This window comes from Lissotriton helveticus, chromosome 3_1 (assembly GCF_964261635.1).
Source record: "Lissotriton helveticus chromosome 3_1, aLisHel1.1, whole genome shotgun sequence".
NCBI lineage: Eukaryota > Metazoa > Chordata > Amphibia > Caudata > Salamandridae > Lissotriton > Lissotriton helveticus.
In genome coordinates this window covers 1,039,728,337-1,039,754,740 of record NC_136061.1, presented here as the reverse complement: position 1 = coordinate 1,039,754,740, position 26,404 = coordinate 1,039,728,337, and the positions used below count along the sequence as shown (strand labels likewise).

Here is a 26,404-nt window from a genome sequence, read left to right as displayed (position 1 = left end):
GCCGACAGCAATAATGTAGTCGGAAGCAGAAAGAGCAGCCCGGGCACCCAGGAAAACCGGGCAGGCAGCGCCTAAAAGAGGGAGGAACAAAAATCAATCTCAGCCCCCAGGACAGAGAACATGAGTTGAAGAAGGGCCCGGACACACCTCAGAGAGGGGCCCGCACAACCGACCCAAAAAGAAGTAGAACCAGAGCCAAAATGCCAGGCGGCAGACAGCAGGCAGACCAGGTGAACAGCGCAGCGACCCCAGAAAAGGACACCCCGGGGCGTCACCAAGACATTGCAATCCAGCAATAAGGGAATTGAACCTGCAACATACGTAAGCACCATGGAGAGCAGAGGCCCTAAGGCGACCACAACTCCCCAGCATAGAACAAGCTATATAACAGCTACCACTACCCCACATAGGGTATGTTAAGTCCCAAGACATGCGAACCATCTTAGGAAGAAACTTCCGCAGCACAGGACAACAGAAAGAGCCACGGGTAAAACCACCTGCAGAAGGCTTGTCAAGCAGCCAAAGAGAAAAACAGAAGGCCTAATCTCCGGGCCAACTTGGTGTAAGATAACCCAAAACAAAAACACCGTGAAGAAGACGGGCCGGACAGCAGCCAACAGAACCACAGTCCCTACAAGAGGACTCGAATGCACAAGAAGCACACAGATCACACAACTGGGGCGACCCGGCACAACGAAAGAACAGCACCCAAAGACCAGCACCCAAAGACCAGATTAACTCACAGGTCATTGAGGGGGAAGGAGGAGGAGGACGAAGCCCCGCCAAGATCCTCCGGATGGCCGAATCTGCCAGGACATGAAACAAAAGAGTGCCGTCGAAGGGAAGATCTACCAACTGTTACCGCACATTCTCCAGGAACACACTGTCCCGAAGCCAAGGATGGCGGCAAAGGGCAACCGAAGAAGCCATGGCACGACCAAGCACCTCCCAGATGTCCAGAGAGGAGCGAAGAATAAACGTTGCCAGCTCCCGGGCTTCCAACGCATGGTGCCGCAAATCAACTCCAGCATCCTCCTGAGAAGCGGCAGATCCAAGGGACTCTGCCGAGTCCCACAAGGAAGAGGTGGCCCTAGACAACACACAAAGTGTTAAGGGCCCACAGGGCTGCACTGGTCGAAGCAGACATATTGTGCCCCCAAGAGTCCAGCCAGCGGGCCTCCAGTGACGGTGGAGACAACAGTGGCGGCAGGGAGGGAAAGGCAGTCCGCAAAAGGGGGCTTGAGGCAGAGGGGTGGAGGGAAAGACACACCGGGTCACGCGGTGCTGGAAGGTAACTGTGCAGTAGGTGTTGGGGCAACAGATCCCCCCCCGTGCCGGGCACCCCCAAGTCCCCATCCGAGAAGAATGGAGCGAATCCTCAAAGGGAAGCAGCAGCTCCCTCAAACCAGAGCCCTGGTGGAGAACTTCCAGAAGATGATCGTGGGGAAATGTGCAGCCTGATGAACAAGTTACTTCCCTTCGGTAACGCTTTTTCTGGTAGATACAATATCTGCCTGTGGATTCCTCACCTTGTGAATACCCCTTGCGTCAGCAACATTCGGAAGTTCTTTTTGTAGCCTCGCGCCGACGTGGACTAGGACGTCATAGAGACACGACCTCACTCGCGACTCCGCTGACGTCACCGACGCCTACAATAGGCCCACGCCGGCGTGATGACATCAGTTCCGCCCTTTTTTCCGTGCCATCGAGGCACACGGACGGACCAATGACAGTAGAAATGCATACAGTATACACAGTACACAATAGTAAAGGCAAAACACACAGTGTAAAGCAAAAGCAGGAAAGCTATAGAAACATTTCCATGACAGCAAAATATATATATATTACATTACAGTAACACTGGTATAGAAGAGTGGACAACGGGGAGGCGGGCGGGCATGTGAGGAATCCACAGGCAGATATTGTATCTACCAGAAAAAGCGTTACCGAAGGTAAGTAACTTGTTCTTCTGATAGATACATCTGCCGTGTGGATTCCTCACCTTGTGAATAGAGTCCCACAGCAGTCCCCACTCCCGGAGGAGGGTGTCCACTCCTCTATACCAGGAAATCCTGAAGGACAGAGCGTGCAAAATGACCGTCCCTCCTCACTTCGGTATCCAAGCAGTAATGCTTCGCGAAAGTGTGGAGGGAAGACCAAGTTGCCGCTCTACAAATATCCTCTACAGGCACACCCCTAGCCAATGCAGAGGTCGAAGACTTCGCCCTTGTAGAATGAGCCCTTATACCCTCTGGTGGTTCCTTACCGGCCAAAGGGTAGCAGATCTTAATGCAGAGGACGATCCATCTTGACAAGGTTCTTTTATGGACCGCTCTTCCTTTCTTGCAGCCAGCAAAGCCAATGAAGAGTTGGTCTTCCAAACGAAAGTCCTTGGATCTGTCCAAGTAAAAGGACACCGCCCTCTTAGGGTCCAGACGGTGCAGTCTCTCTTCCTAATTAGAAGGGTGAGGGGGAGGATAGAAGGTAGGTAGGGCAATGGACTGCCCCAGATGAAAAGGAGTTACCACCTTAGGCAGAAAAGCAGCCCTGGTCCAAAGGACCATTCGATCAGCATGAATGGTCAAGAAAGGGGGCTTGAAACTAAGAGCTTGAAGCTCACTTACCCTCCTTGCCGAGGTTATTGCAACAAGGAAGACTGTTTTAAAGGTTAAAAGTCTCATGGGACATTTGTGAAGAGGCTCAAAAGGAGCACCCATCAAAAAAGTCAAAACAAGATTTAAGTCCCACTGAGGCACAATAAAAATAAAAGGAGAAGGAGGGAACCTATTTGTGAGGCCCTTCAAAAATCTTAAGACCACAGGAGACTTAAAAAGAGATGGCTGGTCAGGCAAGCAGAGAAAAGCCGACAGCGCAGAAAGATAACCCTTCACTGTGGCAACAGCAAGCCCCTGTTGCGCCAGAGAAAGGGCAAACTGGAGAACATCAGACAAATGGGCTCTCACCGGGTCAATAGACTTTTCCCCACACCACGTGACAAATTTCGACCATCTATAAGAATAAATGGACTTAGTGGAGTCACGCCTGGCTGACAAGATGACATCCACAACGTCAGGCGGGAGGGAAAAGGAATTCAGGTTGCCCCGTTCAATCTCCAGGCATGAAGGTGCAATGTCTGGAGGTGGGGGTATAGAACCTGCCCCTCCATCTGAGAGAGGAGGTCTGCCCTGAGAGGGAGACGGAGCGGCGGGTGAGAGGAGAAGTGGAGAAGATCTGTATACCACACCCTTCTTGGCCAGTCCGGGGCGACCAATATGACTTGGGCCCGGTCCTGGCGAATCTTCCTCAGAACCCGAGGAATCAAGGGTATGGGAGGAAACGCGTAAAGGAGCTGATTTCCCCAACTCAACTGAAACGCGTCCCCCAAAGCTCCTTGCATCGGAAACTGGAGACTGCAGAACGACAGGCAGTGAGCATTCTCGCGAGTGGCGAACAGATCCACCCGAGGAGTTCCCCACATCTGAAAGATGTCGTGAACCACCTCCGGGTGAAGCCTCCACTCGTGGTCGGCAGAGAACTGCCGACTGAGACTGTCTGCACGCACGTTCAGAACCCCGGCCAGATGATTCGCCATCAGACAAATCTGATGGTCCTGAACCCAGGACCAGAGGCGCAGAGCCTCTCTGCAGAGACACTGCGACCCCACTCCTCCCTGTTTGTTGATGTACAACATCGCGGTCGTGTTGTCCGTCAGGACTTGGACCGAACGACCGTGAAGGGAAGGGAGGAAGGCCTAGAGCGCTAAACGAATCGCCCGCAATTCTAGAAGGTTGATATGAAGCAACCTTTCCTCTGGAGACCAAAGACCCTTGACCTCCAGATCCCCCAGATGAGCACCCCACCCTAGAGTGGATGCATCCGTTATCACTGTGGCTACCGATGGAGGCAGCTGGAAAGGCTTTCCTTGAGACAGATTGCCTTCCACGCCCCACCAAGACAGATCCGCCGCAGCTTCTCTGGAGATCCTCACTGACTCCCTGAGATCTCAGTTGTGCTGATACCACTGCCTGCGGAGGCACCACTGGAGTGCCCTCATGTGCCAGCGTGCATGGTTGACCAACAGAATGCAAGAAGCCATCAGACCGAGCAGGCGGAGGACCTTCAGGACTGGAACGACCGCTCCATTGTAAAACAAAGGAATCATTTCCTGTATGTCGCGAATCCTTTGAGGAGGGAATGCACGACATACAGTTGTGTCCAGTACAGCACCTATGAACAGGTTGCGCTGGGAGGGCACCAGGTGAGATTTGGGTACATTTATCGGAAAACCCAACCTGTACAACAACTGGGTTGTCTCCTGCAGATGATGGAGCACAGTCTCTGACGACTCTGCTTTGATCAGCCAGTCGTCCAGATACGGGAATACAGGAATCCCTGACCTTCTGAGATGCGCCGCCACCACTGCCATCACCTTGGTGAAGACCCGAGGCGCAGTAGTAAGTCCAAACGGAAGGACCGCAAACTGGTAGTGCTGCGACCCCACCGTAAAACGGAGATACCTCCTGTGCGACTTCAGGATTGGAATATGAAAATACGCATCCTGCAAGTCGAGTGACACCATCCAGTCTTCTTCCAGCAGAGCCTGAAGAACCTGAGCAAGGGTGAGCATCTTGAATTTCTCCTGCTTCAGATAAAAATTCAAGATCCTGAGATCCAGGATTGGACGAAGACGACCATCTTTCTTGGGAATCAGGAAATACCAGGAGTAGCATCCCTGACCCCTTTCCTGCTCTGGGACCACCTCTATCGCATCTTTTCTCAATAGAGTTTGGACTTCCTCCTGGAGGAGTAACAGATGTTCCTCTGAGCAATACCCCTGGCAAGGAGGGTAATTGGGAGGGAATTCCAGAAAGGGAAGGGCATACCCAGTTTCTACGAGATTGAGAACCCAAAGATCTGATGTAACCGATTCCCAATCCCGTAGAAAGTGGGTAAGCCGACCCCCCACTGGGCCTACATGATCCTGAATGGCGGATCTAGGGCTGCTTCTCTGTGGCTGGGGGGTTGGAGGAAGTGGAGGAGGAAGAGGCTTGACGTCCTCGAGGACGTGCTCTCTGCTTTCCCCTGTATGACTTATACAAGGTATTCTGCTGCTGCTGCTGCTGCTGCTGCTGCCGATCTTGTCCATATGAACGAAAGGAAGAGCGACCAAACCCTCTGAATTTCCTGGTCGTAGAACCTCTGACCTGAAGGCCAAGAGATCTAGCAGTTGCCCTGCTGTCCTTGAATCTTTCCAAGGCCGTGTCTGCTTTTTTTCCAAAGAGCCCCTCACCATCAAAAGGCAAATCCAACAAAGCCGACTGCACATCAGCCGAAAAATCAGACGACTTCAACCAGGCTGAGCGCCTTGTGGCAACCGCCGTGCCCATGATCCTTGCCACAGAATCCGTAGTATCAAGCCCACTTTGGATGACCCGACGGGCTGCCGCTTGAGAATCAGACAAGGCTTCCTCAAAGTCTTTTCTGCTATCCTCAGGGACCTTAGGGATTAATGAACGCATTAAGTCCATAAGAGCATGAATATATCTGCCCATAAGGCAAGTGGCATTAGAAGACTTCAACGCCATACTAGCCGAAGAGAAAGTCTTTTTTGCAATTTGGTCCTGTTTCTTGGCCTCTGTCGCCAGGCACCTGTGGAAAAGCACCCACTGATTTTTTAGAACAAGCAGCCTAAATAACCAAACTCTCAGGAGAAGGATGTGAAGACAAAAAAGCAGGATCCTCAGGAGCCACTCTATACCTCCTAGCCACACTTTTTGAAACTGCAGGAGCAGAAAAAGGTCTTTTCCATACCTCCATAATGGGATCTTTTAAAGCATCATTAAATGGAAGTATAGGCTCCACTGCTGAGCTTGGAGAATGAAGAACCTCAGTCAGTAAATTCGACTTAAATTCGACAGTGGGCAAGGTCAAACCCAAAAGTCCTGCTGCCTTCTTCATGACAACATGATATGGTTGCACATCCTTGGAGGGTGCATCAGGCCCTGAAGGCAAATACCACTCCGGAGAAAATTCGAGACCACTCGCCTCTGCCAGGTCTTCAAAACAACTCCCATCCAGCTCGCCCTCCTCCACTTCAGAAGAAGATTTATCAACCCTCTGTTCATCAAGAAGACGTTGAGCTTCTCTCCGAGATCTCATTTTGACACGAAGCGCAGTCGAATCCAACGCCGAATTCGACGACGTCGGAGCCGACTTCAGAATCGAATCCGAGGGCTTGGAAGGCTGCTCCATAGAATTAACAGGAGTCGGTGACGCCGGAACCGGAGTCGTCGACTTTGGCCGAGCCGGCGTCGATACCGGCATCGACCTCGGTGGAGCTTGGTACTGCCACAGCGGAGTCGGGGCTGGCATATATGACATAAAGGGTGCCGGAGCATATGAGTGAGGAACACCCAAATTGAATGCCATTGGACCCATGGGACCCGAAGGTGCACCAGAGGGGTACCACGATCGAGAAGACACCATACATCGCGTTTAAAAACGCAGAGGGGTCCTGACCTGGAGTCGGAAATGGTGGATGCTCAGGTCGATCTCGAGGTAAGTTTGAATCTGCTTCCTCAACAGGATTCGAAACCTCTTCCTCAACAGGAACTCCATCGATGTCACCTGGAGCCGGAGACGGAGTCGGAGATGGAGCCGGTGTCGGATCCGGAACCGGAGTCGGAGAATGGACCATCGACTCTGAAGGCGAAGCCTCACCTTCTTGATCCGACACTTGCGGAGGAATTACCTTCGATTTCATCCTCTTGGGAGACTTCGATCTAGAACCAGACTTATCACCTGAATGATGGCGGGATTCATGCCTCCTTTTCTTATGCTTCTTACGAGAACCGGAAGCGTGATCAGACGAAGACTTCGAGGCCGACGCCTCTCGAGACCTCGACCTGGATCTCGACTTCGACCTCTTCGAGTGCTTCGAGGATCTTTTAACTTTACTCGCCTTAAGCTTGGCCACAAGAAGCTTAGACTCCCTTTCACGAAGAGCCTTCGGATTCATCTTCTGACATGAAGAACATCCATCAACGTCGTGATCCGAACTCAAGCACCAGATGCAGTCTTGGTGGGGGTCCGTAACAGACATCTTCCCACATTCTCTACAAGGTTTAAACCCTGTCTTCTTTGTCGACATGACAACGGAAGCAAAAGGTTAGAGAATGGAGAATCGAAGAAATAAAGTAACAATATACTAAATAGCTACAGAGTATCCCGAAACCGTTAGCGTCGACGACGCGGAAAAAAGGGAACTGATGTTATCACGCCGGCGTGGGCCTATTGTAGGCGTCGGTGACGTCAGCGGAGTCGCGAGCGAGGTCGTGTCTCTATGACGTCCTAGTCCACGTCGGCGCGAGGCTACAAAAAGAACTTCCGAATGTTGCTGACGCAAGGGGTATTCACAAGGTGAGGAATCCACACGGCAGATGTATCTATCAGAACACCCATGCACAAAAATACCCACAGCCCTGGAAACAGCGCGAGCAAAGGCCGCACCCTCCTCCATAGGGTCCCGGGGTGGGAAAAGTAGCTCCTCCGTAGGAGACAGCTGCAAACGAAGGCGGCCATCTCCTAAGCCAACCGGAGTGGGGGAGGGCCAGGTCCGGAAAGGAGAAAGAGAGACAGAGGACCTGTGGCTCCTCCGGCAAAAACCTCAGCAACGGCGAGGAGCCGTCCTTTGATGATGTAGGGGAAAAAGCCGCGACGCGGCGGCCCGTCTCCGGCGAGGATGACACCAGCAGGCACCCAACCTCTGGGGAAGAGGGGGTGTCCGAGGACGAGTCCACGACCCGATGCCTGTCCGGCGCCGTAGAGACCGTAACCTGAGGCAGGACGTCATCATCGTCCAGCGCCAAAGAAGACGCCTGATAGGACTCCTCCACACCAAACGGCGCAGGAGACCGGGGCTGGGCCGGAGCCGAGGCGGCTAAGGGACGGCGCTGGAACGGTGCCGACTCGACCTCCGACGAGGCAGCCACCTGCGTGGAGGGACGAGAAGGGCCCGGGGAGGGACGCAGGGTCCCCCGCCAGCTTCGACCCATGATGGGACAAGGGGCGTCCGGCTACCCCTGTGGTGCCGCCAGGGCCAGCAGCCCCCGGTGCCGTAGCGGCGTCACCTCTTCTTCAGACAAGACCACCACCTGTCCATAGGGCCGAGAGGGGCTCGGGATGCGACCCGAGCCCCGGCGACCTCTCGCGACACCACAGGGACTCCCGCTGGAGTTTGTGGTAACAAAAAGGTGCCGTGGTCCGAAGGAGAGACCTCCGAAGGGCCGCACCCCAACGGCACCACATTCCCCAAGTTTGGAGCCGAGCCAGTCAGCGCCGGGACGGAGTGGCCGGCGACGCCGCAGAGAGCCCCGCACAACGCAAGGGATCTGTCGACGTCCCAGGAGGGGAAGGAGGAGGAGGAGTAGAAGCCAGCGAGGCCTGCAAAGCCGTGACATTTGTCTCCATCTGGGTTCTCAATGCCCCCTCACCGGGGAACAGTGGATAGGGGGACGATACTCGGGCCGCATCACCCACAGAGAGCCCACGCCTCCAACAGGCCAGAAACCAGCCCTCGGGAACAAGCTACAACACTTACCGACAAGGGAGCAACGCTCTTGCGGCTTAGGAGATGGATGAGGACAACAACGACGAAGGCTGTGTCGAAAACCTTCCGCAGAAGCTGATCGAGGTGACTAAGCTGATCGAGGTGACGAAGCTGATCTTGACATGAGAGCCAAGAGAAATTTCATCCAGCGCTCCTGCCGAGACTTCGGCATCAACTGTTGGCACGCCTCACAATCACTGGAGCTGTGATCTTCCCCCAAACACAACATGCAGGGATGCTGGGCAAAAAAATTCCGGATCCAGTCTCAGGCCTGGAGATAATTCTACGTCAAGGAATCTGCGGCTAGTAGTCTCTATCAGATTGGCAAGGCAGTAGTGCTTGGTAAACGTGTGCAGCAAGGCCCAAGTAGCTGCCTGACAAATGTCCTGCAAGGGAACGCCGCGTCCCAAGGCAGTAGTGACTGCCGTTGCCCTGGTGGAATGGGCACGCAGCCCCAGAGGAGGCTCCTTCTTAGCCAAGGAGTAACATGCTTTGATGCACTGAACAACCCACAGGGAGATGGACGGGTCCTCAGAACCACCTTGTCCGGATGAACAGAGAGGAAAGGAGGTTTAGAAGAGAGCCTGGAGCTCACTCACCCTTCTGGCAGAGGTGATAGCTACCAGGAAAGAAGTCTTGAGAGTGAAAAGACGTAAGGGACAGTTATGAAGGGCTCAAAGGGAGCACACATCAGAAAGGTCAAGACAAGATTCAAGTCCCACTGAGGCATTATGAAAGGCACGGGTGGAAACGTATGCGTAATGTCTTTGAGGAAGTGGTAAACAACCGTGGACTTAAAAAGAGAAGGCTGATCTGGAAGCTGTAGAAAGGCGAAGATGGCCGAAAGATAACCTTTGATAGTTCACAGAGCAGAGCCCTGCCAGGCCAAAGAGAAGGAACAGAAGGACCTCGGAAAGAGGGGCAGAAAGGGGATCCACAGCCTTTGCTGTGCACCATGCCACAAATTTGTTCCACCTGCAGGTGTATACCGTTTTAGTGGAGGGACGCCTGGCTGACCAGCAACGTTACAGACTTCAGGAGGAAGGTCGAAAGCTGTCAACTGCCGCCGCTCAATCTCCACACATGAAGGTGGAGGCTGGACAGGTTCGGGTGGAGGACCGTCCTCTGCTGCTGCGACAGAAGATCCTCCCGGAGAGTCAGACGGATCGGGGGATCGACCGCCATGCAGAGTAGCTCGGGATACCTGTATATTCGTGCCCAATCCGGATCCACAAGGATATCTTGGGCCCGGCCGCCCCATCTCTTCTTCAGCACTCTGGGCAGAAGTGGTATAGGCGTACAACAGACCGCCACTCCACTTGCGACGAAAAGCGTTGCAGAGCGAGCGCCGCCTTGGAAATTCCAACGTGCAGAACTGATGACATTGCGCGTTCTCTTCGGAAGCGAATAGATCTAACCAAGGCTCTCCCCACTGCTGAAAGAGACCTCGCGCCACGTCCAAGTTCAGACGCCATTGTGATCCCTCAAGCACCAGCGGCTGAGTTCGTCCGCCCTGGCGTCCAGAGAACCTGCCAGGTGTTGAACCACCAAGGTAATGCCACGATGTTCCAGCCATGTCCAGAGGCACAGAGCCTCCTGACATAGGGTCCAGGACCCCACCCTACCCTGTTTGTTGCAATACCACATGGCGGTGGTGGTGTCTGTGAACACCTGCCCCACACTACTCCGGACAGAGGAAAGGAATGCCTTCAGTGCAAGGCGGATCACCCGCAGCTCCAAAAGGTTGATATGGAGCCAGGACTCTGCCGGAGACCAGAGGCCTCTAATCTCCGCCTCCCCCAAGTGACCTCCCCATCCCAGGATGGACGCATCCATCACCACTGTGTGCTCTGGTTGGGGAAGGGAGAGGGATCTGCCACTGACCCAATCTCGATTCGTGAGCCACCACTGCAATTGTTGAGCAGTGCACTCTGAGATCTGGACACGTTCGGATAGGTTGCCCTGATGCTGCGCCCACTGGAACTTCAGGTCCCACAGCAGAGCTGGCATATGCCATCTGGTGTGTGACACCAGCAAGATGCAGGAGGCCATCAGGCCCAGACGCCGGAAGGTCAACCTGACTGAAACCCAGGATAGAGGCCGAAAGATCAGAATCATAGCCTGAATATCCCGGACTCGCTGTACGGAAGGATAAACCCGTAACAGTGTTGAATCCCGAACCACTCCGATGAAGGGGAGCTTCTGAGAAGGACTCAGGTGCGACATCGGTATGTTGATGAGGAACCCCAGCAGGTGCAGGAGGTCGGCTGTAGTCTGAAGGTGGCGGACGACTGTTTGGGGCAAGCCCGCCTTCGACAACCAGTTGTGGAGGTAGGGGAAGACTTGACACCCCTGACCTGCGCAGGTGAGCTGCGACCACAGCCATCACTTTCGTGAAAACCCGAGGGGCGCTGGTAAAGCCGAAGTAGAGCACGGCAAACTGAAAATGCTCCTGGCCTACCATGAACCGCAGGTAACGCGGGTGGGCCGGCAGGACGGGGATGTGAAAATAAGCGTCCTGCAAGTGCAATGCTACCATCCAGCCACAAAAGGCAGACTGGATGGGGCGAGAAGTAGCAGCGAGGCCCAAGGATCCAGCGGCATCCAGCCCACACCGGATGGTGAACTTTGCTGCGTCCCGACCCTCAGCAACAGCACAGGTGAGCACAGCCCGGGCCTCCTCTGGGCACTGCGGCAGCAATGCGCACCTATATCCCACAAAGTGTGTTTGTAACGGGCCAAGAGACATGCGGTGTTCACCGACCGCTGTCATAAGCTGGTGGAAGAAAACATCTTCCCAAGATGGTCCACCTTCTTGGATTCTCTGGGCTCCTGATTAGCAGGAACCCAGGGCACACTCAATCAAAGAACATCAGCAATTCAGCAAAAAGTTGGGGCATAACATGTGGAAAGATGGCACTTTCTCACATCTTCCTCTTGTTAGCTGCCGCACGGCTGTTGTGTGTGTGTACTTCCTCTTCTTGTAGTTTCTTCTTGTCTGAGGAAGCAAGGTTCAGGGGTGCCCCTAAATACTAGTTTTAGGGGTGTTACAGGTAGGTAAGAGGCAGGGACCAATGGGATCCTTCCCTGTGGTGGGAACACCCCCTATTATGCCACCCTCCAGTGGGAGGGGGCACAAGTCTGTTCCTGGTTGGCTGAGTCCCCTCATCTTCAAGATGGCGTGGACAGAGTTGTGCTTCACCTTGACTCCCCCACTTGAGAGGTGGAGTTGACTGAGGTAGGCACACCTCTCGTACTCACTTGTTTTTCCCGCTGGTTCTCCTGCCCAAAGTGGGCGTCAGAACCAGTGGGGACCAGTTGCTGAAAGCAGCAAGGAGCCTGGGGAACCTCACAAAGGCGGCAAAGCCTTTGAAGCTTCCCCTTGGTGAACCCTGCCCATCCTGGGGGAGGAGGCTTGGTACCTCATCCCAGGATGGGCATTGTTTTAGCCCCGAGGGCGCAGCATACTCTCAACCCAGGGGTCCAGAAACAGGTCAGGTGATGGCAGCTGAAAGCAGCCACTCAGCCTGGACACTATTGATAGGTCAGTTTTCAAGGGGCATCTTTAAGATGCCCTCCGAGTGCATTTTTCATTCAATCCCACACTGGCATCAGTGTGGGTTTAATGTGCTGAGAAGTTTGATACCAAACTTCTCAGTTTTCAGTGTAGACATTATGGTGCTGTGGAGTTCGTAAGGACAAACTCCCAGCCCCATTAACTCTTAATGGCAGCACTGCACTTACAATGTCTAATAATTGACTTAGACACTGTAGGGTTACAGGGCTCATGCACCTGTACCCTCACCACTGGTATAGTGACCCAGCTAGAGGGGTGACTGACCTATACCAGGGCAGTGGGTTGTAGGCATGGCACACAGATGTGTGCCATGTCGACTCTTCACTTTGTTTTGCATTAAAACACGCAGCCTGCACAGGCAGTGCGTGAGTGTAATGGTACAGGATCTCGAAGAGTGGCGCAATAATTGCTGCAGTCCTTCGAGGCCTTCTCTGGTCACAGTACCTGTGGTACCATTTACCAGGGGCTGACCTGTGGCCAGAGAAACCAATTGGGTTTAGGCTTCAATGCAGTTTTAGGGAAAGAACATAGGCCCTGGGTACCTGATTAGCAGGAGCCCAGGGCACACTCAGTCAAAGCACATCAGCAATTCATCAAAAAGTGGGGGCAACCATGCAGAAAGAGGGCACTCTCACACCGGTCTCACAAAAAAAAAAAAAGAGTCAAGAAAGGGTCAGTCAAAAAAGACTAGGGGTAGCACTTTTCCAAATCTGTACTAACTGGTGTAGATGGAAAATAACCAACGTCAGTGCACTGGGGTGGAGCATATATAGGCACCGCTCACATCACTTCCGGTGTAGACTATGCAAAAGATGCAACAGAGCCATACTCCGCTACGCACAGGGGTACTACTCACAAGAAATTTCCAGATTCAGTCTGATGCCTGGGGATAAATCTACAGTAAGGAGTCTGCAGCAAAAGTCTCAATCAGATCAATACCAACTGAAGGAAAAGGAACCAAGATGGACCAAAGAGATCACTACAATGGTGCAACCCAGAGCTTGGCAACACGCGTCCAAACGAGACAGCAGAAAGAAAGTAATCCAACAATGGAGCCGATGACCATGCATATTACCAGCAATAGGTGGAGTCACTGTACCTCGTGACTTGAGGTGAAGTATTTGAAAAAACCCAAAATAAAAACAACTTTAACACAGCCATGCCCAACACTAGATGGCAGGAGTATGCAAACCCATACATTTCTCATACAATGTTTTATCATACGTTTGTAAGCTACTAAGGCCCTTTATGAACACATTATAATTGGCCAGGTGGCTTTCAACAGTTTGGAAAAAGATGGGCAGACATAAGAATACCAAGTGGTATATTTAATTTACTTTTTTCTGGTGCTACAGTTAAAGGTATTTAGTGTTACATACCTTTGCTTCATTGCTTGCAACAGGTTTGACTGGAAACTGAACTTCTGTAGCTTTTAATATTGTGTTTTCTTGTAAGATGTCTTGTTGTGATTGGTTGTGACCAAAAGGCTGAAAAACAATATTACCATTGAATGTCTAAATCTCCACACCGCTTTATCTGATGAGGTTAATGTTAAAGTTTATTACCTTCCTGCCGTAAAGACACTGGAAGAATATCACTCCAATGGACCACACATCAACTTTGTTAGAAATCTTTGGTGGTTCTTTGCCTACCACAAAGCATTCAGGGGGCAAGTACCTGTAAAAAGCAAATAAGGAGGAGATATGAGTAAAACTGATTAGATGCAAAACTCCTGTTCAACCAGATACTCGATTATGAAAGGACATTTATTAAACAGTGCCCAATAAATCCGATTCTGAGCAAAGAAAGGATGCAATAAATTAACATTTGCTAGTTAAGCAAGTAGGAAGAAAGACAAACACAAAGGGAATTTAAAATATTCTGACAAGCAAATAAGCATTTTATTACTCTAACGTACTTTGACAGATTTATGTTCGCGTATTAGTAAACCTTAAATTACTAATCTTTAATAGATTACTTAAATGTATTTTAGAAAAGTAATCCTAGTGCTGAAATGCATCAAGCCTGGGGGTGAGGAGGTTTAAGCACTCAGGAAAGTGAGCACCTGTAATATGCAGCACCAGAATCATGAACGAAAGAAAAATTGTGGGTTTTACAGATGTTTAAGTGAGACAACCCATGGGGTCAGCTACAACCTAGAAACCTGCAGTATTGAAACTCAGCATGGCCAACCCAGTGCATAATCCTTCCTAGATCAATAGTACAATTAACTGCTTCAAGTGCCTGGAGACACTTCAATGTCTGGTGTGCGCTATATACATTTAACTATCCTAACTTAGGCCAACTTTACAAGTGGAGAAAACCAGCATGTAGAACCTGGTCTGTTAAAGGTTCACCCTGCCAAAATATCAACTTGAGAAAATGCATACATAGGTACATGTGAGATTCTTTACCTCTGCGTTAAGTTTATGTTTCAACACATTGCTCCTAAATATGCTGAAACAGAGTGCAGGGTAGGGTGTTTGATTCTTGCGACAATGCCTCATTGGAAACAACTGAACAGGAATCTTTTCCTGCAAGTGGTACGGCTCTACCTGTAGTACAAGTTACTTACCTTTTGTGACACTCTGGACAATCCAACTAGAGTCTTTACCTTTAGAATATCTCTAGGTGCCAAACTGGATCTGCCACACGCTGGCTGGCTGTGTTGTGCATCCTGCATTGGCTCCTTACCACCCTGTATGTGGCAGAGCAGAGCTGCATATAAGAGCCACATATAAGAGCCACTCTGGTGTGCTGACATCAGTTCCGTGTCTTTCTTTTGAATGCCCTCAAACACAGAGTGTGGAACTATTGTTGATGGCCAGAACAAGTTGCCGGATCAGCTCTGAAGTTGAACAAATTCAGGACCAAGATTGATATGTATGGTGCCAACCCAGTTCCTTCTCAGAGAAGAGTGGTGGGAAGGGGCGAATTCCACTTAGATTTTATATCTTTTTCTTTGACCTACTCGAAGATTTGGACTGAGAAGACCACCAACCCCTGGAACGACTCAGGTGACTTCTGGATCAAACTTTGGATTTGGACTGGTCCTATTGAGAAGTATTCTTGAGCTTGGCAACAAAGTTTCACCGCGTAGTCTTGTATGGCCTTCAGGTTCACTGACTAGCAGTCACCACAAGCGTTAGAGTGATGGCTCGACCCCAGGCACATTTGTCGAGGACCTGTCACGGACATTTGTTTGCAATAGTCCTTACAGGGCTTAAAGCACAAGTTACTTACCTTCGGTAACAACATATCTGTAAGAAACAGTAGTTAGTGTTAGATTCCTTACCTTAGAATATCCACAGGCGTCAGGCTGGATCCGGAAAGTTTGTCAGCAGTACCCTTGCGCATCGGTAGGCGTCGTCTGCGGCTCCAGGTCCGTCGGCGGCGTCATGATCGCCGGGATGACGTCGGAGTACTTAGACGCCGCCCTCGCGCACTGACGTCCGTTCTGTACATAGCTTTCCGCGCCAGGAACGCAGAGCCATGATAGAAACCGATACTGGTGCCAAGAAACTAGGGCCCTTCAAGGGAGATAACTTAACCCTAGATATCGGTTGGCAGAATGGGGAGGATGGGTGGGGCGGTAAGGAATCTAACACTAACTACTGTTTCTTACAGATCTATCGTTACCGAAGGCAAGTAACATGTGCATCTGAAAGAAACCGGTCGGTGTTAGATTTCTTACCTTAGAATAGATACCCCAGCAATACCAACCCCGGTGGCGGGTCTGCGAACCAAGATCACACCAGAAAGTCCTGGAGAACGGAATGGTGGAGCCTCTCTTCCTCTTTCGAGGGATGCGGAGGCGGAAAGAAGGTGGGCAAGGTGATAGACTGCCCGATATGAAAGGCTGTAACCACCTTGGGCAGGAAAGAAGGACGAGTCCTCAGAACAACCTTGTCCGGATGGACAGAGAGGAAAGGAAGTTTAGAAGATAGAGCCTGGAGCTCACTCACTCTCCTGGCAGAGGTGATGGCAACCAGGTATGCAGTCTTAAGAGTCAGAAGACGTAGAGGACAGTTATCAAGTGGCTCAAAGGGAGCGCACATCAGATAAGTCAGTACAAGGTTCAAGTCCCACTGAGGCATCACGAAAGGAACAGGAGGAAACATGTGCGTGATGCCTTTTAAGAATCTATTTACAAGAGGGGACTTGAAAAGAGAAGACTGATCAGGAAGCCTCAAGAAGGCTGATATGGCCGAGAGGTAGCCCTTGATAGTGCCCAGAGCAGAGCCCTGCTGGGCAAGAGAAAGAAGAAGAGAACCTCTGAAAGGGGGGCAGAGAGTGGATCCACAGCCTTTGCTGTGCACCATGCCACAAATTTGTTCCAGCTGCAGGCGTATACCGATTTTGTGGAGGGACGCCTGGCTGCCAGAATCACATCACAGACTTCAGGAGGCAAGTCAAATGGCCTCAACGGTCGCCGCTCAATCTCCACGCATGTAGGTGGAGACTGGACAGGTTCATGTGGAGGACCGTCCCCTGCTGCTGAAACAGAAGGTCCTCCCTGAAAAGGCAGACGAATCGGGGAATCGACTGACATGCTGAGTAGCTTGGGATACCAGTATCTTCGTGCCCAGTCCGGAGCCACAAGGATGACTTGGGCCCGGTCTCGCCTGATCATCTTCAGCACTCTGGGCAGAAGTGGTATCGGCGGAAAGGCGTACAACATACCACAGCTCCACTCGCGACGAAAAGATTCTCCGAGCGAGTGCCGCCTTGGAAATTCCAACACGCAGAACTGATGACATTGCGCGTTCTCTTCGGTGGTGAATAGATCTAACCAAGGCTCTCCCCACTGCCGAAAGAGACCATGCGCCACTTCGGAGTTCAGACGCCATTCGTGATCCATCATGCACCTGCAGCTGAGTTCGTCCGCCCTGGCGTTCAGGGAACCTGCCAGGTGTTGAACCCCTAGGGTTACGCCCTGGTGTTCCAGCCAAGTCCAGAGGCGCAGAGCCTCCCGACAGAGGGTCCACGACACCACCCGCCTTGTTTGTTGCAGTACCATATGACGGTGGTGTTGTCCGTGAACACCTGCACTACACTTCCCAGGACAGAGGGAAGGAATGCCTTCAGTGCAAGACGGATCGCCCCCGCAGCTCCAGAAAGTTGATATGGAGCCGGGACTCCGCCGGAGACCAGAGGCCTCTGATCTCCGCCTCTCCCATGTGGCCCCCCATCCCAGGAGGGACGCATCGTCACCACTACGTGCTCCGGTTGGGGTAGGGAGAGGGATCTGCCGCTGACCCAATCGTGGTTCGTGAGCCACCACTGTAACTGACTCGCAGTGCCCTAGGAGATCAGGACATGGTCGGACAGGTTGCCCTGATGCTGTGCCCACTGAAACTTCAAGTCCCACTGCAGAGCCCGCATCCGCCACCTGGCGTGATACACCAGAAGGATGCAGGAGGCCATCAGCCCCAGGAGCCGCAGCGTTAACCTGACCAAACTCGGGATAAAGGCTGAAAGATCGGAATTAGAGCCTGAATATGCCGAACCCGCTGCTCGGGAGGATAAACCTGAAACTGCGCCGAGTCCAGAACCGCTCAGATGAAAAGGGGCTTCTGAGAGGGGTACAGGTGTCACTTCGGCACGTTGATGGAGAACACCAGCAAGTGCAGGAGGTCGGCCATAGTCTGGAGGTGGGAAACAACTGTTTGGGGCGAGCCTGCCTTCAACCAGTCGTCAAGATAGGGGAAGACTGGAACCCCTGATCTGCGCAGATGAGCTGCGACCACCGCCATCACTTTTGTGAACACCAGAGGGGCGCTGGTAATTCCGAAAGGGAGCACGGTAAACAAAGTGATCATGGCCTACCTTGAACCGCAGGTAGTGCCGGTGGGCCAGCAGGATGGGAATGTGGAAATATGCGTCCTGCAAGTCCAATGCTACCATCCAGTCTCAAGGGTCTAGGGTAGCAAGGACCTGAGCTAAAGTCAGCATCTTGAACTTCTCCTTCCGGAGGAAGTTGTTGATGCTGCGGAGGTCCAAGATAGGGCGTAGGCCTCCTTTGCCCTTGTTGGGTACCAGAAAGTAGTGGGAGTAGCAACTACGTCCTACTTCTTGCCCAGGAACGTGCTCGATGGCCCCCTTGGCCAAGAGGGCCATAACTTTCTCCTGCAGAAGTTGCAAGTGATCTCCTGACATGCGGTGGCATGGCTGGAGGGCTCGCCTCGAAGGGGAGGGGTAGCCCCTTCGGACGCTTTGCAGCACCCACCTGTCTGACGTGATGGAGCGCCAGTGGAGAGGTGATGGCGGACCCTGCCCCCAACAGGCGTCGAATGGGCCTGAAAGGTCGGACTAGGAAGGCTTTGAGGCAGATGCTGCGGGAGCAGATGTGGACTGACCTTGCCGTTGTCGTCCGCGTTGAGGCTGGTTCTGCGGCCTGTGGCTGGCAGGACAGTGGCGGTGCCCCTTCCTTGGCCACGAAAGGGGCGAAAGGTAGAAGTTTGCTGGCGCTGCCCCGACAGGCCCAAGGACTTGGCTGTAGCCCTGGAGTCCTTGAAACACTCAAGCGCACTGCCTGCTTTGTCACCAAAGAGGCGACGGCCATCGAAGGGCATGTCCATGAGCGTGGCCTGGACATCCCCCGAGAAATTGGCGGACCTCAGCCAGGTGTCGCGGCGAACCGCCACAGTCGTGGAAATCTCCCTTCCCAGCGAGTCTGTGGTATCCAGTCCACACCTGATAGAATAACGCGCCGCAAGGTCTTGGGCGAGCCGGGCCTGGGCCTCCTCCAGGCACTGTGGCAGCTCGTCAGGAACCGTGTCCCACAAAGAGTGGGTATAACGGCCCAAAAGGCAAGCAGTGTTGATAGACCGCAACCCCAAACTCAATGAGGAGAACAGTTTCTTCCCAAACTGATCAAACCTTTTGGATTACCGACCCGGGGGAGCGGTCGGGAATGCGGTCTGGGACTTAGAGGCCTGGATCACCAGGCTCTCTGGGGTGGGGTGTACTGACAAAAAGCTAGGGTCGCCCGGAGCCATGCGGTGGCGTTGGGCCATGTGCCGATCCACAGGGGGCACTGTGGATCAGGTGCCCAACAGAACGTCTGTGAGGGCCTCATTGAAGGGCAGTTGAGGCTCCGAGGAGCTTACTGGCGGCTGAAGCACCTCAGTGAGGAGATTAGTCTTCACGGCCGCAGCAGGGAGCTCAAGAGCCAAGGCAATGGCTGCCCTGCGCAACACCACACCATTAGTGTCACCCTCCTCCGTAGCGACGAGAGATGAATCCAGTGTCGGGCGAAGTGTCCAGACCACTGGCCTCCCCTAGCTCGTCTGCCAAGTCCTGGCTCAACTGGCACTGCTGTGCCAGAGGGTCCTTAGATCCCTCCCAGTCCTCCCCTTCATCCGTGTCCTGGTAAACAGGCTGGAATGACGGAGCCGTGTCGTAGGTGAAGGCCTCACCCATCGACGCTGGAGACGGCTCCGGACCCGGACTGAAACTGGGGCCGACGTCATCAGAGGAAGACGCCGGGAGCGACACCATGGGGGTCGGCACCAGCGGAGGGGTCGTAAGGTCAACTGGCGTCGACCGGGATTCAGGGACAGATCCCACAAGGGCCGGCGTTATCAGGACCGAAGTAGACGACGGCGCCGGGGCCGAAGCCAGAGCCACCAGCCCGCCTACGTCCAAAGTTGGGTCTGCGGGGCCCGAAGGCGCACCGGCAGGCCTCAACAGGGGGAAGTGAGTCCTCATGGCAATGAGGAAATCACAAATCTCCTCCGGCGTCACTCGCAGGCCAGGGACCGGGAAGGAGGGGGGGTAGGGGCCTGGAGGCGGCGCCTGCGACGGAGCCGTATGGGCGGTGTCGCCTGAACCCTCAGCTGCGTCGTGCGAGCGGAGTCTGGAGAGCGATGTCGCCTCTTCGACTTCTTTGAGTGCCTCGACATACCGGAGGACTTGGAGCCCGACGAGTGCTAACGATGACTCCACAAGCGACGTCTGGAGCTCCGCAACCGCCCCCTCGACCTCCTCCTCGACCAGCGCGGAGCAGACTGCCGGATCTAGAGTAGCTTGCGGGACCGCTCCCGCCTAGCTTTCAAAGTCAAGGCCCGGCAGTCATCATGGTCGGCCCCGAGGCAGAAGAGACACCGATGGTGGGGGTCGGTCACCGTCATCAGGCGGTGACAGGCGTCGCACAGCTTGAAGCCAGGCATCCCTACGTCACCAGGAGTCGAAGTAGACTCGAAAAAGAGATCCAAAACAGATCAAAAAGTTCGTCAAAAAATGACTAAGAGTACTGCTCTTCCCAGGTCTGCGCTAGCTGGCGCGGAAAAAAGAACCGACGTCAGCGCGCGACGGCGGCCTCTAAGTACTTCGATGACGTCATCCAGTCGATCACGACCCCGACGATGGACGCAGACGACGCCTACTGACGCGCAAGGGTACTGCTGACGGATCCAGCCTGACACCTGGGGATATTTTAAGGTAAGGAATCGAACACTAACCTTTTTCTTTCAGATACCTGCTGTTTTGTGAGGTGACATGACCGTTCACACTGTCAAACAATTTATGATCAAGTTAAGGGTATCAAAGATGCTAGTAGTAGTTTGGGATCTTCGAATGCTGGTGAAGAAAAGATGGAACCAACAGTGCAAGGGAGTGGCACTTATTTAGCTTCCCCAAGTCACTTCCGGAGCCGGCCAGCATCAGTGTGGAGCTGACTTGAGCCACTGCTGAAAAGCTTCCAGATAGAGTCTGATGCCGAGGGAATATTTGAACGGTGAAGAACTTGCGATTTGAAGTCTCTCTCGGAAGAACAAGTTACTTACCTTCTGTAACGATTCTCCAAGCGTCAAACTTAATTCGGAAACTTCAAAGCTGTACTTATGTGTGTTGGTTGTGACATTATGCAGCTTGTCACCAGGGTCACTCCTCCGAAAGTGACAAGTGGAGTATCATAAGCACCGCCCATAAGTGTTGACAATAGTTTCTTTCTTATGGTGTTTTGGCCCTCCAACATACAACACATTGGCAAGCTGGCATGGTCAGTGAGCAGATCTCCAAACTGGGAACTTTTTAGATGGATAAGTGTCCAGTTCATAGAATGGAAAGACGGGTGGGCTAGAGGGGAATCCACAGTTAAATAGAGGATCCACCAAAACAGTGCTACTAAAGATAAGTTACTTGTTCTGATGGATACTTCTAACCACAGATTCTGCACCTTTAGAATAGATACTGTATTTCCCATAGGTGGAATCTGGGGAGTGGACTCAGGCCAAAAGTTCCAGAAGGACCAAGGGAGTAGAGTTACCTTCGTGTCAGAATCTGGCTATCAAGGAAGTAGTGTTTTGTGAAATTAAGTACCAATACCTATGTTGCAGGCTGGCATATAAAAAGAACCAGCACCACTTGTGCCAGAGCAGCTGTAGCTGCCTTGGCCCTAGCAGAATGGGCTGTCTGGTCCTTAGGGTGGAGTGGGGGGGGGGGGGGGGGGGGGGGGGGGTTTGACCAGTGAGCAGCAGATCGTAATGCAGAGGAGTACCCAGCTTAGCACGGTCCTCCTTTGTACTGACTTGCCCTTCTTTGCACCTATTAAGCAGATGAAGAGCTGCCCTACTGTAGATTATCAGCTTGATCTAAAGAGGCTGTTGAGCTTCTACATCGACCAATTTGATGAAGCCTCCACCTCTTTCGAGGCGGATCGAAGAGCAAAGGCTAGGCTATTAATTGGCAAATATAGTAGGGCAGTACAACCTTAGGAAAGAACCTTAGGAAAGAAAGCCGCCAGAGTAATCCACACCAAATACTGTCAAATGCAAAATATGCAGAATGTTTCACTGGGTCAAGGCCAGCATTAAGGCAGAGATAATCATAATGTTGGAGTTGAGGGTGTTTGAGCTCTTCAGTAGTACATGGACCAGCCCAGTGGAATTGGTGTCTAATCCCAAAGGAGTGGGGGTGCGGCGTGACAGATGAAGTTCTGTGTGGACTACATGGGTGTAAATGCAGTCACTAAGACTGACACCCGCCCCATACCAGGAGCTGATGAGTTCATGGATAGGTTGGGACAGCTAAATACCGGAGTACCTGTGACCTGACATCCGGTTATTGGCAGATAACCCTCCGCCCAGGAACTAAGGAGAAGTTTTATTTTTCGACACCAGAAGGCCACTTTGTTTAAAGTGATGCCCTTTGGGTTGAAAAATGCACAAGCCACCTTCCAGAAGTTGGTGAATAGAGTACTTTCAGGTCTGGAAAATTTCAGTCCAGCTTATCTTGATATAGCTGTAAATAGATCCACCTGAAGGATCACCAGGCCCACCTCAAGGAAGGGATTCAGGCTCTGCAGATCAAGGAAAGTAAGTGTCAGGTAGGGCAAGGCTCGGTTGTGTACTTGGGCCGCCAAGATGATGAAGGTCATACAAAAACTCTTCAACCCAAGATCCAGACAATTCTGGCCTGGGAAGCTGCTAAGACAAAGACCCAGGTTAGGGCCTTTCTTGGCCTGACTGGTTACTACAGATGAGTTGAGAAAGGTTATGGCACCATACAGGCACCACTAACTGAACGGACCTCTAAGAAACAGCCCAGAAAAGTCTAAAGAATGTTGACACACTCAATGATACTCTGTGCGCAGCACCTGTCAAGAAGGCAGCTGACATCAGTAAAAAATTAATTGTTTAGACAGATACTTCTTAACATGGGATTTGGGAAGAGTTATCACAAGTGAATAGTTTAGGCCAGGATCAGCCAGATGCCTTCATTCTCCTCCTTAGACTGCAGCTTTGGACTGCCATGAGAGAGAAGCCTTTGCTGTGGTTTGGTCTTTAAAGAAGTGGAGACCCTACCTGTCTGGGACTCACTTCTGAGTTCAAAGTAACCACCGAACACGGAGATGGCTGATGTAGATGAGAGGAGAGAACCCAAAGTTGTTGAAGTGGTCCATTTCCCGACAGGTTATGGACTTTGCAGTGGAATACAGACCTGGAACTGACTATGCCAATGCAGATGGCTTTTTCCGGTTCAACTCAGATGATGAGGCTGCACTGGTGTGAACTGCACCTGCTAAACCAGGTGGCAAGAAAGGGAGAAGGGACTGTGCCAGCTGTATCCTGCTTCAGGAGAAGTCATCCCCGGAGCCCAGCAGAAGCAAGAGACTACAAGGGTCAACTGACTGACCTCCTGTTTGCAGCACAGGACCACAACAGCTGAAGAAGCCTGCTGGTGCAAGTTGGTAGCTCAGAATCTTCAGACTGCTGTTGTACAGCACCAGAGACCAGGACCCAATGCCAAAAGTTGCACTGAGCAGGCTGGATCTGTGAGAATTGTCACGGCTGTTTGCCGTGCTCGGGCACTTTACTATACTGCCGAAGTTGGCAACAGCTCTAACCCCTCCAAAACTATTTTCAAATTGTTGAAGGATCTTTTGGTTAAACGCCCCTGTGCCCCGATGACTGGTTCCACAGCTCACTGTGAGGCCCTTGCTGCATTTTTTCAGGATAAGGTCCAAAATATCTATAAGTCCTTTCCCTCTACAGGTCCTCCTGGGGAGGCCCCGTCTAACATCTACGGAGAGACCGCACTGCACGCATTGCCCCTGTTGACATCTGAAGGGTTTGACATCTTGGCGAAGCGGGTTAAATCTGGGTCCCCCGCTGACCCGCTCAGCGCGACTCTCTTTAGAGATCAGTCGTTTGTGGGACGTGCCGTGGTACACTCCTTGATTAACATCTCATTGGAGTCCGGCACAGTTCCCCTTAGCTGGAAGCGGGCGGTGGTTTCTCCCATCCTTAAGAAACCTTCTTTGGACCCAGATAAGCCTGAAAACTATCGGCCTATCTCTCTGCTTCCTTGGCCCACCAAGGTGTTGGAGGCCCATGTCAACAAAGTTCTTTCGGCCCACCTTATCCAGGCTAACATCTTGGACCCCACCCAGAATGGCTTCCGTGCTGGGCACAGCACGGAGACCGCCCTTCTCGCCATGGCGGAACATCTTCGCACGGTGATGGATGCGGGGCAAACAGCAGCGCTCATTCTATTAGATCTGAGCACTGCTTTTGATACTGTTTCCCATCCTATCCTGCTGCATCGCCTGGAAGAGATAGGGATGGGTGGTACAGCCCTCCAGTGGTTCAGTTCTTTCCTCGACGATCGGTTCTTTAGCGTTGCCCTGCCACCGTTCCAATCCTCTTTCCATCCTCTGAAGCAGGGGGTCCCGCAAGGCTCCTCGCTGAGTCCCACGTTGTTCAATCTTTACGTGAGGCCGCTGGCTGAGGTCGTCAAGCAATGGGACATGACTATGGTCTCATATGCTGACGACACTCAGCTAGCGGTTACGATCAGCGGGGATGCGGAGCGGGATGCCCCCAGGTTTCAGAGTGGACTTAGGGCGGTGGCAAGCTGGATGAAGAACAACTGTCTCCAGCTCAACGCTAAGAAAACTGAGATCATGATCGTCGGAAGGGGAACGGAACTGTGGGGGGGATAGGTGGTGGCCGGCTGAGCTAGGGCCGGTTCCCTGCCCGGTCACTGAACTAAAGAACTTGGGAGTTTGGATGGACCCGGCGCTTAGCTTTGTGGCCCACTCCAAGAAAATCGCGGCCTGCTGCTTTGGCATCTTGCGGTCGCTACGTCCCATTCTGAAGTTCTTTGACCATGGTACCAGGCAGCTGATAGTCCAGGCTACTGTGTTATCTCGCCTGGACTATGCAAGCTCCCTTCTGGTAGGGACCAATGGGGCGGAGTCTACCCGCCTCCAGCGCTTGCAGAACGCTGCAGCGAGGGCCATTGTGGGCCTACCTCGTACTAGCTCCGTTTCGGGCACTCTGAGTTCGCTGCACTGGCTGCCCATTAAGTCACGCATCCAGTTCAAAGTGCTTTGTTTGGCGTTTAAGATCCTGAGGGGAGGCGGCCCGCAAATCCTTGCAGATCTTCTGTCTTGGTATGTTCCTACCCGCTCTCTGAGATCTGGGGGCCAAGCTCTGGCTGTGATCCCTCGATTTAGGTTGTGTCGAGTGGGTGGCTGTTCCTTCCGGGTCAGAGCAGCTGAACTCTGGAACTCCCTCCCAGTTGAATTGCGGTTGTTAGATGATCTGTTGGCTTTTCGTAAAGCCTTAAAGACTTTTCTCTTTTAATTAATTTTCCCCGTTTTTTATCTGTTGTGTTCTCTGGAGGTGTTGCTTATTTTCCTGCCATGCGCCAGGACGCCCCTTAGCTGGGGCAGCTGTGCGCAATAAAAATATGAGTAACATAACATAACAGATTGCAGCTCGGTCGCTTAGAAAACGAGTTTTCACTCAGGGAAGGATTTGGCTGGGACCACAATTCTAGGTGAGTGGACTTCTACAGGACCAAAAGGACTTTCAGGAATGTCCACCCCTGTGGTCAGGACCGCCTCACCGAGTACGAGGAGTAGCCGCAGAAAGATCCTAATAGACAACATCACATCTACAGCATTCGCTAGCATCTTTGATCATCTTCCGCATCCTGTATCCCTTGCATCAGGAGCACTTCCATTGCAATCAATAGCAAAGTTATAAAACTGTCAGGAACTGACTGAAAAGTGCTTTAAACTCCAAGATACCCGTTTCAGTGGACCTTGCTGGTCCCCCCTGACTGGTTTCCTACTAGAGTTGTCCACCTAAAGTAACTCTACGAAACCACATTCTTAAAAAAGGTTATGTGTGTCGAATATAACCTAACCAAAACTGAGAGTTCCTCATTGTAGACCGTTTCTAGTGCCAAACATCACACGATTCCAACAATAAATCACATAAGCTATACATTGATTAATTTTCGGTGTAAGCAGACAGGCAACAGGGAGGTGGGTGGGTCAGTGAGGAATCCACAAGTAGATACTATATCCACCAGAAAAAGCGTTACCGAAGTTAAGCAACTTGTTCTTCTGATGGATACATATACCTGTGGATTCCTCACCTTTTGAATTGAATCCCCAAGCAGTCCCGTTCCCGGAGGAGGGTGCCTGCCTACACCAAAAAATCCTACAGCACAGAACGTGCAAAGTGGCCATCCCTCCTTACCTCTACGTCTAAGCAGGAATGCTTCGCAAAAGTGTGGAGGGAGGCCCAAGTTGCCACCTTGCAGATGTCTACAACAGGAAAACCTCTAGCCACAGCCAAAGATGACGGCTTAGCTCTGGTGGAATGAGCTTGAATACCTTCAAAAGGCTCCTTCTTGACCAAGGCGTAGCAGATCTTGATACAGATGATGATCTAACTGGACAGCGTTTTTTGGGGACA

At 52.2% G+C, this 26,404-nt stretch overlaps 1 protein-coding gene across 5 annotated transcripts in view; it reads right to left on the bottom strand.

Annotated features, from left to right (window-relative positions):
- The window catches only part of TLK1 (tousled like kinase 1), a 656,881-nt gene that overhangs the window by 51,489 nt on the left and 578,988 nt on the right, over window positions 1-26,404 (bottom strand). For all 5 annotated transcript variants that reach the window (XM_078681584.1, XM_078681580.1, XM_078681585.1 and 2 more), the window contains 2 exons: window positions 13,751-13,862; window positions 13,565-13,672 (listed from right to left, as the gene is read on the bottom strand). In XM_078681584.1, the coding sequence (XP_078537710.1) occupies window positions 13,565-13,672; window positions 13,751-13,862 (220 nt within the window). The remainder of the gene's footprint in view (window positions 1-13,564; window positions 13,673-13,750; window positions 13,863-26,404) is intronic.